We start from the raw sequence: 13,612 nt of genomic DNA, 5'->3' as shown, positions 1-13,612 counted from the left end.
TTTCCTGTGCTATACAGAAGAAACTTTTTCATCTGTTTTTATACATAATGGCTAACATTTGCAAATCTCAAACTCCCAAATTTATCCCTTCCCATCCCCGTTTCCCTGTTAACCACAAGATTGTTTAATGTCTGTGAGTCTGTCTCTGTTTTGTAGAAGAGTTCATAGTGTCCTTTGTTCTTTCTTTCTCTCTCTTTCTCTCTCTCTTTCTTTCTTTCTTTCTATTTAGATTCCACATAGGAGTGACATCATATTGTATTTTCCTTTCTCTTTCTGGCTCACTTCACTCAGAACGGAGGTGACACTACTATTCTGAGTATAGTTTACCCTCCTGCCCATTGAATCACATAACCCAGTCTCAGCCTCTTGCTTTGGTTCCTGTATGACTAGACATTTCTCTCTGCCCAGGCACTTTTTTCCTCAGTCAAATGACTGCATTGCTTCCACACATTTTTCTTGACTGAATTGCTCCTGCACTACAACCAAGACAAAATCCAGGGAAAAAAACAGAGACTGTATGTAATGTTTATCTTCAGTGCTAGGCACCCTTCTTTTAATGTTTCCACTGTTATAACTGTAAGAAGTTAATAAACAGAAACCTCAACTAAATAGAGTTGGGAAGTCAGAAGCAGGGAGCTCTCACACCCTGTGACAACAGAGCCCAACAGGAAGAGAAAAAATCAGGAAAGACTCTTCTTTTCTAGAAGGGACTCAGCCAATGAAAAGCTGTGAACTCTTTATTTCCTATAGCCTTCCTAACTTCCTTTTCCTTTCTCTAAAATGTTCTCCTTCCCATTATTTTGGGGGGATTTGCACATGACTAGTCATAGTTGCAGACCCCAAATTGCAATTCTCTGTTGATCCTGAATAAACTCATCCTTTCTCGAAAAATATCTGGTGGTCTATTTGTTTCAGGTCAACCAAACCTTTCACATACCTAGCTAATAAATTTTCTTTCTTTTTATTTTTATTTCCTGGAGCCATTAAACTTCTGGAATATGAGGAGAGAACATTCTGTTCATTCTATAGGAAATCAGTTTTGACAAGCTTTTCATAGTTCAGTTTCATCAGGTTTCATGTAATATTTTCTGAAACATTTGGATTTTTTTAAAGTATAAACATGTGATGTGTATACATGTGCTGTGTGTGTGTGATGATTTTGTCTGTGTGTGTGGTATGGGGGGAGGTCTTTGGGATATTGCGCTAGGATTATGGGAAATTCCCATCCCATCACAAAGAAGGCTGTGCAACAAAGCCAAGTAGCCTTTTATTATCAAGTTCTATTTTTCCTTTCCTCAAGGTTTGCAAACTGTCAAAACTATACTGAATATATAATATAAGCCCACATACAAACTATGACTAGTTATATACATGCTAGGTGTTCTTTGTAGGATCCACTATCCAGCCTGTAGCACGAAGCCTAATATCCTCAAAATATATGCTAAGTAAATGTATAGAAGAACTTGATAAACTGTTTTGTTAGTATGTGATTGTAAACATAGAATACTTAAAAAATATTTATGGTTGTTAATTACGATTTTTAAAAATCTATTCATTTACATAGATATTTTCTTAAATTACACATTTACAACCATAGATGTTGGTAATTTAAAAATCCATCATTACTTAGTTTTATTTAAAAGAATACCATGATGTGCTTAGGAACAATCATAATACAGAGAGCCATCATTTAAGCTTCAAGACTGTCAGCTTCCAGGCTGGGAGAAGTTTAGAAGTCTTGGATGGGACCTAAGGGAAGTATTGGAGGTGAAAACTGTGAGTGATGGGGTTTTATGTTACTCCCTGCCTCAGAGTCTTCCCAGCCCGCTCCCTTTTCCCCAGCTTTATTCCTGTCTCTAGGTATCTGCTGAGAGGGCTAATTTATACACATCTGGGCTATTCCAGCATCCTCTTCAGCACCTGAGTGAGGCTTAGAATTGTGGTGTCATGTGTTCTGGGTATTTCAACACAATCTTCCCCCTGCCCCAAATAGTTTGTCCTTTTCTCTGTACCTACATTATGAACTTTCCCAGAACACACTGATGTATATATCAGACTGGCTGCTTCATCTGATTGTGCAAAAATAGTCTTATTTTATTCATGTTCTAAAACTTTTGCTAAACCTGAATTGGGTGCACCACAAGGAAGACTGGACTAGCAGCTACTGTATCAGGGGGTCTTTCTTAGAAATTGAGTCTCCACGTGTCAGTCCAGTTCCTTTATCAGAACCAGAGAATTCAAATACATACTCACAATCAGGTGATTGTGAGGGCTGGGATGTGCCAGAGGCACCACGTTGGCCAGGAGTCTAAGTTCTCCGGTGAGAGAGAACCGTTTATGGTGGTCTGGCCGCTTGACTTTCACATGGTCCACATGAAGTCCCATTTTAGTTCTTGGTGGGTCGTGTAGGTGGCTGAGAGTTTTCACATGACAGTCTTTAGGCCCTTGGAAGTGGGTTTCTGGCACATTTACTCTCCTCAATCCTGACCTGTCCAGGGTGCTAGGATTCTTACCCTGTGTGCCTCATTCACACAGGTACATGCTGTAATAAAACCGGCTCTAGAATTTTGGATTTATGACCCTGAAATGATTATATAATCTCACTTTAAGTCCAAAGATAAATGATTTTTCCCTATTTGAGCTTAATTTTCTGATCTTCTCTGAAACTTCTTACAACAAGGGTGCTCTAAGTGTGAACCACATGCTTGGGCAACATATTATGTCTCTAATCACAGGTAGATTCCTTGTCTTATGACTATGTATCTGTATCTCATTAATGTCACTTGGGGCTAGTCATGCAGTTGTATAGTATCATAAATAAATGCCTAGAAGTAGAATTGTTGGAAAATAGCACATGGAGCTTGGGTAGACATTTCCCAACTCTATTTCAACATTTTTGTACAATTTTTCACTACTAGCAGAAATGTTTCATTTCTCCATTGATAATATGTGTTTTTTTTCTTTTTTCTCTTGAGTGATCTTAACGAAGTTTTCTGAGTTTGATTTACTCTTTCAAGAATGAACATTAGATTTGCTTTTCTATTCCCTATTTAGGATTGTTAGTTACATCATTCATTTCTTCATTTCTTATATCCTTATTTCCATATAGTTTGGATGTATTGGATTTTCTTCCCTGAAGCTTGATTCCAAGTGCCCTTATGCATCATTGATTAACAAAAATACTTGCTTGTAATGATAAAATACTTCATTTACTCAGGGATACTAAGTTTTCAAAGCCTGGAAGCAAGCACTGAACTTAGAAAAATACCCATTTTCTTGATTCTGTTGCTTACTGGCTATTTGAGTTTGTTATTTAAACTTCAAAAACAACTGTATTTTTGTATGCATACTAGAAGTAGTAATTCTTATGTCAACATATGCATCCTTATGCATAGTTTGATTCAACCAGATTTGATATACAAATTTTGATTTTCTTAAGTTTTAAATGCATGAAAAATAATGTATACTTATGCATATGGGGCAGAGAGGGAGACTCAATGAACTTCCGTGTGTGCAGATGAAGCCAGGTCTAAACAATCTGTAAATATTCAGTGACAAGGAAAAGAAAAGAATGGTGAACAGGGTGAAGGCTTTGCTGTACTTTGAGTGCTCTCTTCGTCTGGTTTTCCCATCTCTTTTTCACTTAATCATGCCAAGGTTACGATTAAGAGAATCTTTTTTAATCTTTTCTTTACGTTGTTTTCTGTTCCCCAACCATCTATCCCAGCAACATTAGACTCAAGAAACAAGTACATTTGCACCAATTACAACAATAAAGTCATGGATTTTACTGACCTATCTATCCTGCACACCTAGGATCTTGAAAATGGTCCATACTTGGAATGTAAATGCCCTTATTTGGTTGTCTTTGTCCTACCTCATCTCAGATTTTTCTAAAAGCTAACCTAAAATGATTACAGGCTAAATCAGTTTCCCTCCTGTTCTTCGGAAAGCTGGACAAGCACAGAGCAGTCAGTTTCTGAACTGCTCCGACTGTAGCCTTTTTGGGCCTCCAGGGCAATGCTGCCTGAGACAAGATAAGGTAAAGGTGGAAAGTAAACACCCAGGGGAAGCAGGGACATCACCATGGACAGGGGCTTAGCAACATTCGTCCTGGGTCTGTTGAGAAACGCCTTTGGGAATACAATGACTTAGAGCTTTCAAAGACCTATTAATTTCTGCGTTGTCACTTAGGTTTCTATTCTGTTCTTCCCAACCAAATTTGCTTTAGGCATAGGCATAAAACAGATGATTCCTAGGGCCTGAATACCTGTATTGGCTTTTGTAGGAATTTTAAAACATTTTCTGTTTATTTTTTAGTAAGTTAGTATTGAGTCATTAAATGGGCATTCAAAGTTCATAGCCTGCTTTCCTGGGGCATAAAGACCTACTTCTTCTGGCATGGCTGATAATTTTAATGCATATTTGTAGTCCACTTCCCTTGCAAACCTGAAGAAGTTTTAAGATGTGTTGAGATTTCCAGAATATTTTCAGAGAATGAATCTGGCTGTGTTTGATACTGGTTTGTAATTCTGTACATTTTATTGCAGATTTTTATACTGAAGATAAATTGGCAGAGTGAATATCTGGGGTAGAATTCTTTCTAGTGCATCCTAATACTGGCCTGATAACCACTCAGATCTGATGGTAGTAAATTATCCATGTCACCTTGGTTTGGGAAGGGCCCCACCAACCATGTGCTAAGCTAATTATATTATCTTTATATTTACTCTATATAATTTTATTTAAAGGTTACAATTTTACAGCGTATGATAATTTGATAACTATAAAAATGTTTTACCATATTGTAGTTTTAATTGTGCCTTATATATAAGCAAAGTTCTTGATAACAGCAATAGAGTTAAAGTTAAAACATTTTCTAATTGACAGTGAATTTTATTGTCTCCCAATCTTGTGTTTATATGCATTTCTTTATATTACTATTAAGAAAAATCCAGTTTACACTTGAATATCTACAAATATAAAGAATTTCCTATATTTCAAAACATCTGTCATCCTGAAATAGACTAGTTTCATTGGAATTAACTAAGGTAAGTTTATAGCATGCTACATTCTGATACATTAAAAAGAAGTTTGATATGCAGTGGAAATTTTAATTTAAATATAAGAGCTTCTACTATTATGCTAATAGCCTAAACCAAAAGGGACTCAAATTTTATTAAGTTTATTACTACCAAAAAGTAAAGTAAATGCTTGACTATGTTTTTCTAATGCAAAAAAATCTAGCTAGTGAGTAAGATTAAACATTCCTTAAGAGGAACAATCCCATCAAACCAGCTTAAAGGTTTACACTAATAGAAAGTTGAAATTAAAGTTTATGTGGTCAGTTATTAAAACCGTGTTGGGAATTTTTGGACTTTTTTCTTTATTTTTCCTTTTATGTTAATTGTATATATGTGCAAGACAATTTCTGCACTAATCACTAAAGAGAAGAGATTGTATGTAACAGAAAAGTGTGCGTTGTGTACCACATCGTCACTGCGGTATTTCACATTACCTCATGTAGTCCTCATTAGAAATGTGGATTATGTTATGATGCCATAATTGTAAAATGAGTAAAATGAAGCTTGAAGAGATTAAGTATTTAATTCAAGGATGACACTGGCCAGTTTCCTTAGCATTCCTTAGTGTTTCCACGACTTTCTCTGTTGCCACTGTGCTAGCCATGCTTTCAGTGATACCTTTAGTTTTGACTTTAATTTTTACATAGTTTTCCTTAGTATCTCTGTGATCAAAATGTAGTTTATATGACAGTAATTCTCCTCTCCCTTTTCCCTCTGCTAACTCTGATGATATAGCAAGTTCCCTCAGATTACAGGATGGGAGATTTAAGAGCTTTTGTAGATAAAATGCCAATGATGATCTAGAAACCAAACAAGAATCTTGACATAAGAAATTTGCATTTAGCTAAAACTGAAAGAAAATTAACTCAAAGTGCTTTAGAATCAGTGAGTTCTCGAATGCATATTTCTATGAAATACTTTGTATCTCTTTACATACCTAAATATTCAGAAGACAAACTGAGTGTCTGATAACCCAACATCCTGCCGCCTTCTTCTACTCAGATGGGAATTCAAAATCATGTTTCCATTGCTGCCCTCCACGACACCCTTCCGACGTCCCTTCCAGCAGTCAGATATGAAATGTAGCCCCGAGTGAGGGGGAATCAGACGTGTTGTCTCGTATTCACAGTGTGTTATCTTCCAGCCCCGAGAAATGGCTTAGATTCTCTTGATAAGAGTCTCCTCTTCTTAAAATCAGAGATTCAGATTAGTCAGGTGGTTTCTACTTGTAAATTGTTCACAGTCTACTTTACAATCTTTACACCAAATTGTTTTAGGTAGACAAATTATCTTAAAAATTAACATTATTTTTATCTGATTCACAAAACATCAGTTTCAGTTGCAGTAAGTAGAAGACAAGTGGAGCCTCAGCCCCTCTAAACCTTTTCAGGGCTCACATTAGTTAAGGTTAACCGAAGAGCAACACTCTGTGACTGGCGGCTATTCTTAACATAGGAACAAATTGAAAATCATCCCTTAGCGAATTTAGACTTTTGAATTCAATTTAAAATAGAGTTGATGTTCCACAGTACAGAGCATTTTTTAAATGCCACCTGTTAACTCTATGACACCTCTTACTAGTCTTGAAGACTATAAAACACATAGATACTGATTTTGAGAATTACTAGACTTGATGATTTCAGGATAGACTTGATGATTTCAAGATAGACTTGCTACAAAAGCATTTTTTAAATAAACATCTGGGGGCACAGATCTGACTGTTACCTCAGACCCAGACTAAGATAGGAGGTATGCTAGCTTTTGCAAACCCAATTAAGGCACATAATTCCTCATCGATGAGCATTGTCTCTATCCTTCACTCATTTTGCTCTGATTACATAATATCTTAAGGTTATGCACTAGTTATGTAAGATGCATAACTGTCAATTTTTCATGTATTCCTTATTGCCACGTACACCACTGTGTGCTACCTAACCCTGAAGTTTGTCTAAAGCCACCTTCTCTATCATCTCTTTGGATTGACATTAGTTTCTTAGGTCATAAATAAAACACATTAATTTCTAGCAAAAGCCATGGCATATGCAAAATTCAAAAATACTTGGGCAATTTCATTATTTCACCTATCTTTTAATGATTGCCGTCACAAACATCAATGACACTGTATATTTTTTAAATTATCTTTCCACATGAAATGTAAATAAGATAAATTTTAAAATTGCTATTTTTTTTTTTTTTTACAATTTTAGTCATTAAATGATACTCTTTCTTCTGTGGTATAGTTCTTAAACATTCTTTGCTTTTTAATATAACAGTAATTACATTGGTTTAATGTGATCCATTGGCAATGTTCGATAACATAGCAACAAAAAGTGTGCTCTGTAAGAATCAAAGTTGAGCAGTTCAGGCTGGGATGTTTATACACATTTACATTTCCTGAGAATTCACTCCTAGATAATCCACTGAATTTGGCCATTGATGGTCAGTAAAGGAAAGTTAACCTTATGTATTAGACATACACATTTAAAATATATGCAGAAAAGCATTTTCTGACTTAGGTCAATTTTTTAAAATCTTTGTTAGCTAAATAATATAACTAAGGGTCAAAATTAGTTTTAAATTTTCAAAATATTACTTAAATATTTAAAATTATTACTTTTAAAGTGGGGTAAAGCATATAATTATTCCCATTACACAACTATCCCACAATAGATTTATAAAATAAGAAGCAATTAAAAACTAAAGAAGCTTAATTCAAGAAGTTGTGAATATTAATATTACATTCATGTCAATCTATTTTTAGTAAATTTTATATTATTATGTTTGTACTGTTAGCTTTCATAAAATTTATGTTTTATTTCTTTCAGATACATCATTCATTTGTGTATATGATACACCCAGCTCAAATATATGGAAAATCAGAGAAACATCTCAGAATTCATTCTTTTGGGACTTTCTTATGAACAGAACATACAAATATTTTGCTTTGTGCTCTTTTTATTCTGTTATGTTGCCCTGTTGGTAGGAAAACTTCTGATCCTTATATCCATTCAATGCAGCCCTCTTTTTAACCAACCAATGTACTATTTCCTCAGCCACTTATCCTCCATGGACATCTGCTATACCTCTAGTGTTACACCCAAATTAATTGGTGACTTGCTAGAGGGAACAAAAACCATTTCTTATGATAACTGCATGTTACAGGCCTTTGCCATGCACTTCTTTGGCAGTATTGAGATCTTTATTCTCACTGCCATGGCCTTTGATCGCTATGTTGCCATCTGCAAACCTCTCCATTACACGACTATCATGAATAGGACAAGATGCAATCTCCTAGTCTTAGCTGGCTGGGCTGGTGGGGTCCTCCATTCCTTTCCTCAATTGTCTATGACAGTCCGGTTGCCTTTTTGTGGTCCTAATGAAATCGATCACTATTTTTGTGATATCTTCCCTTTGCTTAAAATTGCCTGTACTGATACCTACGTCACTGGTATCCTTGTGGTTGCCAATTCAGGACTTATCCTCTTAGTTATCTTTGTCGTCTTATTTATTTCTTATGTCATTATATTATTCACTCTAAGAAATCACTCAGGTGAGGGAAGACGCAAAGCCCTCTCTACCTGTGGGTCTCACATCACTGTGGTCATCTTATTTTTTGGACCTTCAATCTTTATCTACCTTAGACCTCCTACTACTTACCCTGAGGATAAAATATTTGCACTATTTTATACCACCATCGCTCCTATGTTCAATCCCTTAATCTATACGCTGAGAAATACAGAGATGAAAAAAGCCATAAGAAAAGTTTGGTGTCAAAGATTAGTTTCAAAGGAACTACAAAATTAATTTGAAGAAGCATATGTACAAGCAATGTTATAAAAGAAAAAGGCTTGATAGGAATTTTAGAAGCCAAAATTATCTCATAGATTTTATATTCTGTCACTATATGAATGGAATGATTGAGAAAAATAGAAGTTAGAAATTTAAAGAAGTAACTGAACCCACACTTATTTTTGCATACCAACATAATTGAAAACTTGGTTAATTTTGTGGAATATTATGGTGGTGTATGTAGGGTTACCTGCAGGAAAAACAAAACAAAACAAAATATCTGGGTCAAAGCAAATAAGGCAATGCTGTATTGATCTTGGATAGTAAAGAAAAGTATTTTAATGATAATTCTATTCAAAATTCTAGGCTTATGGGCCAGTCCATATAGTGACACATGTTATGTAGTAGAGAAGTTGAAATATAAGATAAAATAATTCCCTTAGATTTGTGGTAGAACATTTACATATATATTCTCCAGTGACATTCAGAAATCAATTGTGCAACAAAGAAATCAGTGTGGTAGAATCTGTTTTAACTTGTTTTCTGATGGTCAATTCTCCTGATTTCACATTAAAAAAAATAATAACTAGTAAAAACAGAATGAAAATCAATACAGGATGGTTAAAACATAATTAACTGTTTTTCCACCTATTGATCAGAATACGAAATATTTTCCATAAAACTTACAGAACTGAATAGTAAAATGTAAGTGCTGACAAACCCTTACCTGCCTGAAATGATAAGTAAGTGGCTAGTCAGTTACTGGATTGAGAATTAAAGATCTTTCCTGCTACAACAAAGGGAACAGAAAACTAGCAAAAGACAAATAATACATGATCTAAATCAAAGAAACAAGCCACAGCATTTTGGCTGCACATGGATGTCTATAGCAACTTTATTTATAATTGCCAAACCTTGTAAACAACTAATATGTCCTGCAGGTGAGTAGATAAATGGTGATACACCCAGACAATGGAACATTATTCAGCGCTGAAAAGAAATGAGCTATCAAGCCATGAAAATATGCAGGAAACTTAAATGCCTATTACTAAGTGAAAGAAGTTGATCTAAAAAGGCTGCCTATGGTATGATTTCAAATATATGACATTCTAGAAAAGGCAAAACCATGGGAAATCAAAAAAGATCAGTGGATTCCAAGGGTTGTGCAGGAGGGAATGATGAATAGGTAGAGAAAAGTGATTTTCAGTGCTGGGAAGTTTTCTGTATGTTACTACAATTATGGATGTCATGGTACATGTCACGACCCATCAGATGTACAGCACTTAGAGTGAACCCTAATATAAGCTTTGGATGATAAAGTTGTGTCAATGTAGGTTCCTTTGATTCTAACAAATATCTCATTCTGGTGGGAGAAGGTGTCCTCGTATGGAGGTGGGGGGTACACGAGAACTCTTGGTAATTTTCCTTCAATTTTGCTGTGAACCCAAAACTGCTTTAAAAAATAAAGTTTATTCATTAAAAGTATACATTGTGGCACAATAGCTATATAAAATCATCTTGTAACTGGAATGCAGAGGCGCTTGCTGAGAACGATTATCTAGATAAACTGAGGGAAATTTATGAAAGGCCTTTTTTGCATGCTTAATGGGATTTAAATAAAAGTTCTCTTAAGAAACAAGCACATGCCATTAGAGAGAATACACTGCCTAACAGGTTTTCATGGAAAGGAAGATAATTAAAGTACTGGAAGAGTCTTAGAATACACAGATGTGATGCAAAAGTTACACTCATATTACAGACACTGTACAAAGACATATAAGGAGCAGAAAACACGAGGAGGGAGGTAAAATTAAGTAGCACTGTTAGAGCAGAGAGGAATTGGAAAAATGATCATCTCAACAGTTCCTAATAAAGTAACATAAAAACCATCAGATTTATTTTTTAAGTTGTGTTCTATGGTGTTTAATTACTTAGCTGAGCAAAAAAATCAAATAAAATTGTCTTGAAAAAGGAGCAGTGTAGTAGGGGAGAGAAAGACACACAAAATCAAACAGAAGTTCCATAAAGGTGGTACAAAAATATGTGTAAGAATTGAGAGAAAATACTATTTTTGGCTCAGAGGTAAGAGAAATCCCCATGGCAGGGGTGTATTTGAGATCAGCTTTGAAAAGGACATAAATGTTAAATAAGAGAGCATTCCTATTGGAGGAAAGCCACCAGCAAGAACCTAAGGAAAGGAATGACATGGCTTGAACAGGAAACAGTGAGACGTTCAGTTTCATGGGGGTTCAAGGAATAATGGTGGAAAAAAAGGCTGAATATACAGCTGCACACAATTATGGAGTTTAATAATATTGGGGATGATAATAATAATAGAATAACAGCTTCCTCCTAAGATCGTTGTAAGTACTGGGGTTAATGAAGGAAAAGGCACCAGGTACCTTTGTGGTACCTGGTACCAAGGATGCACTGTGCCTGGTGTTACGAGGGCGGTAGGGGTGTTTGAGCAGAGAAGTGACAGTCATGGCCGTTGGAAGGTTAGAGCATGTGCCTGAAGGAATGGAGTGGAGAGAGACTTGAGGCAGCTGGGAGACCAGGGGAGATAAGGAGGCATTTGTGCCTGACTCTTCTATGCTCTTTCTGGACTTGGCCTCTCTCTTGAGTTGGAGGTCAAGTACAGAGGATAATGAGAGAGGCGGTAAGAGGATTCACTGTAGAGGGAAAAGGAAGAGCAAATAATGGATAAAGGACACGGGAGCCCTCACACTTCCTGCCCTTTGATGAGAAATTCTTTTTTTTTTCCTTAACTCTCTATCCACATCTTACACATTCCATTTCAGAATCTAAACATGTCTTGCACAGAGTCAGGACAAGAGCTGATAACTCAGGGCGGACAAGATAAAATAAGCATCCTGTTTACCTAGCAAAGGAATGAAGACCCCAATTCTTCTGAATGAGCCCTCTTCTCCCATGGCTGCTTCAGCCTTTTGACCTCGTATTTGTGTAGATCGATCATCAAGCCCTTTTTATGCCCCCATCGTTTTTATTTCCACTCTCATGCTTTAATCTGTGAATCATAACTGTTACCTAAAAAGGAACTAGCTTGTCTTTCAGAAAAGTAACAAAAGTTGGGTCCCTCCCCTGAAAGAATATTGATTCTAACCCATTCTTTCTGTCTGGCCCAGCTTCCCTATGAACTTACTTACATGGCTCATCAAAATGTGTTTTAGTGGGTTGCCAATGCATGCAAAATGCTGATTTGATGCAAAAGAGAATTTCTAAATGGTGCTTATTTCCGCACTTCTGTCATATGGGGATTCTTACTGGGGACAGACTGGACTCTGACACCTTCCCTAGGAGGGCTGACAGCAGGCTGTGCCCAGTGCGGAGAGCTGCTAGCTCAGGCATGACTTGTGCATTTTGCACTTTCAGAGTCTCAGCCTGACTTACTGCATGTAATCTATAATTAGTTCTTCAAGCTCATTCTTGTTACAGTTTTAACTATAATTAAAATAACAGGCAAACTGTGGGAGCCCAAGATTGGGTTAATAAATTGTAGCAGACCCGAGCTGCTTGTGACCTTTAAGGAGAACAAATGTGCTTTGCCAGCGGGCGCCTGTGCATCTGCACTCCTGTCTCCTTGCTGTAAAAAGCAGAGGCAATACCTTGCTTGCATAATTGAGGTTTTAGCTTAGGGCTGCTTCCACCTCAGGGCTTCTGTTCAGCATAGGTCCATTGTTCAGGGTTTACCCTACTCCTCACAGAGTGATGACCCATGCCCTCAGCTATAAATGCTGGGCTTGGCTTTGAGACAGGAAGGGGGCAGGACACAGCCATTCAAGGAATGCTACAGCAATTAACATCAAAATGGTGGAAGAGTCAACCCCCAGCAGGCCTTGAGGCTCAAGATGGTGGGAGGTTTAACTTCTAACAGACCTGAGCTTCATTATATGCCTATTGCAATCTATTAACATGGAGAATAACATGCCCACAGGCACCATGGCAGTCCCAAGGCTAGCCACAGCAGGTCACAGAGTGGGAAATGGCCAGCTTCCAGGGAATCCCAGCCCCTTCCCCAGACTGGTTAGACTGCTCCTTCCACTTATTAGCGTTTGAAGTCACTAAGCCCATAAAAACTGGCAACAGTTGACTCCTAGCCACGGCCCCTCTCTCTCCCTCTTCTGAGGTGGCCAGCACTCTGTCTATGGAGTGTGTACCTACTTTTAATCAGAGCACCCAACCCCCACACCTTGTGGCTTTTCTCTTGCCTTTCAATGTATCTCTCTGAATAAATCAACCTTTACTCAACTGTGGCTCACTCTTGAATTCTTTCCTGCGTGAAGCCAAGGACCCACACTTGGCGGGGCACATCTCAGGGGCTCAACCGAGACCTGGGACACAGCCCTCCTCAAGCCCCACGTCTGTTTTTCCTGCATCACTTTCTGCTGTTTAGATAGTCTGTAACCCCCAAGACGAGAAACTGGCTGGTCTGGTGGTCTGTTTTGTAATCAACTTCTTATATCTGAAGACTGTACCTTGTTCCCCTCCCCCCATGACTGCCCTGAGGATAAATTAAGCCTTTGTACCCACTGTGGAATTCATGATCTCTAGCTGATCCTGTTTTTCCTTAAGCTCCTGCATTCCATGACACAATTATTTGTGATCTTTTCTTTGACTGTGCGCAATAAATATGGGAGTGTTTAAGAGACTCCAGGAGTTGGTCTCTGACTGCCTCTCGCTCTCCTGACTTTCCACAGAGTCTTGAGTAATTCATTCTG

At 37.2% G+C, this 13,612-nt stretch overlaps 2 protein-coding genes across 3 annotated transcripts in view; both read left to right on the top strand.

The window, feature by feature from the left end:
• Window positions 1-13,612, top strand: part of LOC105076732 (olfactory receptor 1165-like) — a 161,071-nt gene that overhangs the window by 79,492 nt on the left and 67,967 nt on the right. The gene's annotated exons all lie outside the window — the stretch shown is intronic.
• LOC105076738 (olfactory receptor 4P4-like) lies at window positions 7,953-8,899 on the top strand. The gene has a single exon (XM_010965000.3). It carries the CDS (start codon window positions 7,953-7,955, stop codon window positions 8,886-8,888), a length of 936 nt encoding a protein of 311 aa, XP_010963302.3. The 3' UTR covers window positions 8,889-8,899.

Source organism: Camelus bactrianus, chromosome 10, assembly GCF_048773025.1.
Source record: "Camelus bactrianus isolate YW-2024 breed Bactrian camel chromosome 10, ASM4877302v1, whole genome shotgun sequence".
Taxonomy (NCBI): Eukaryota; Metazoa; Chordata; class Mammalia; order Artiodactyla; family Camelidae; genus Camelus; species Camelus bactrianus.
Note: the sequence above shows the minus strand (reverse complement) of the source record. Positions and strands in the feature narration are given on the sequence as shown.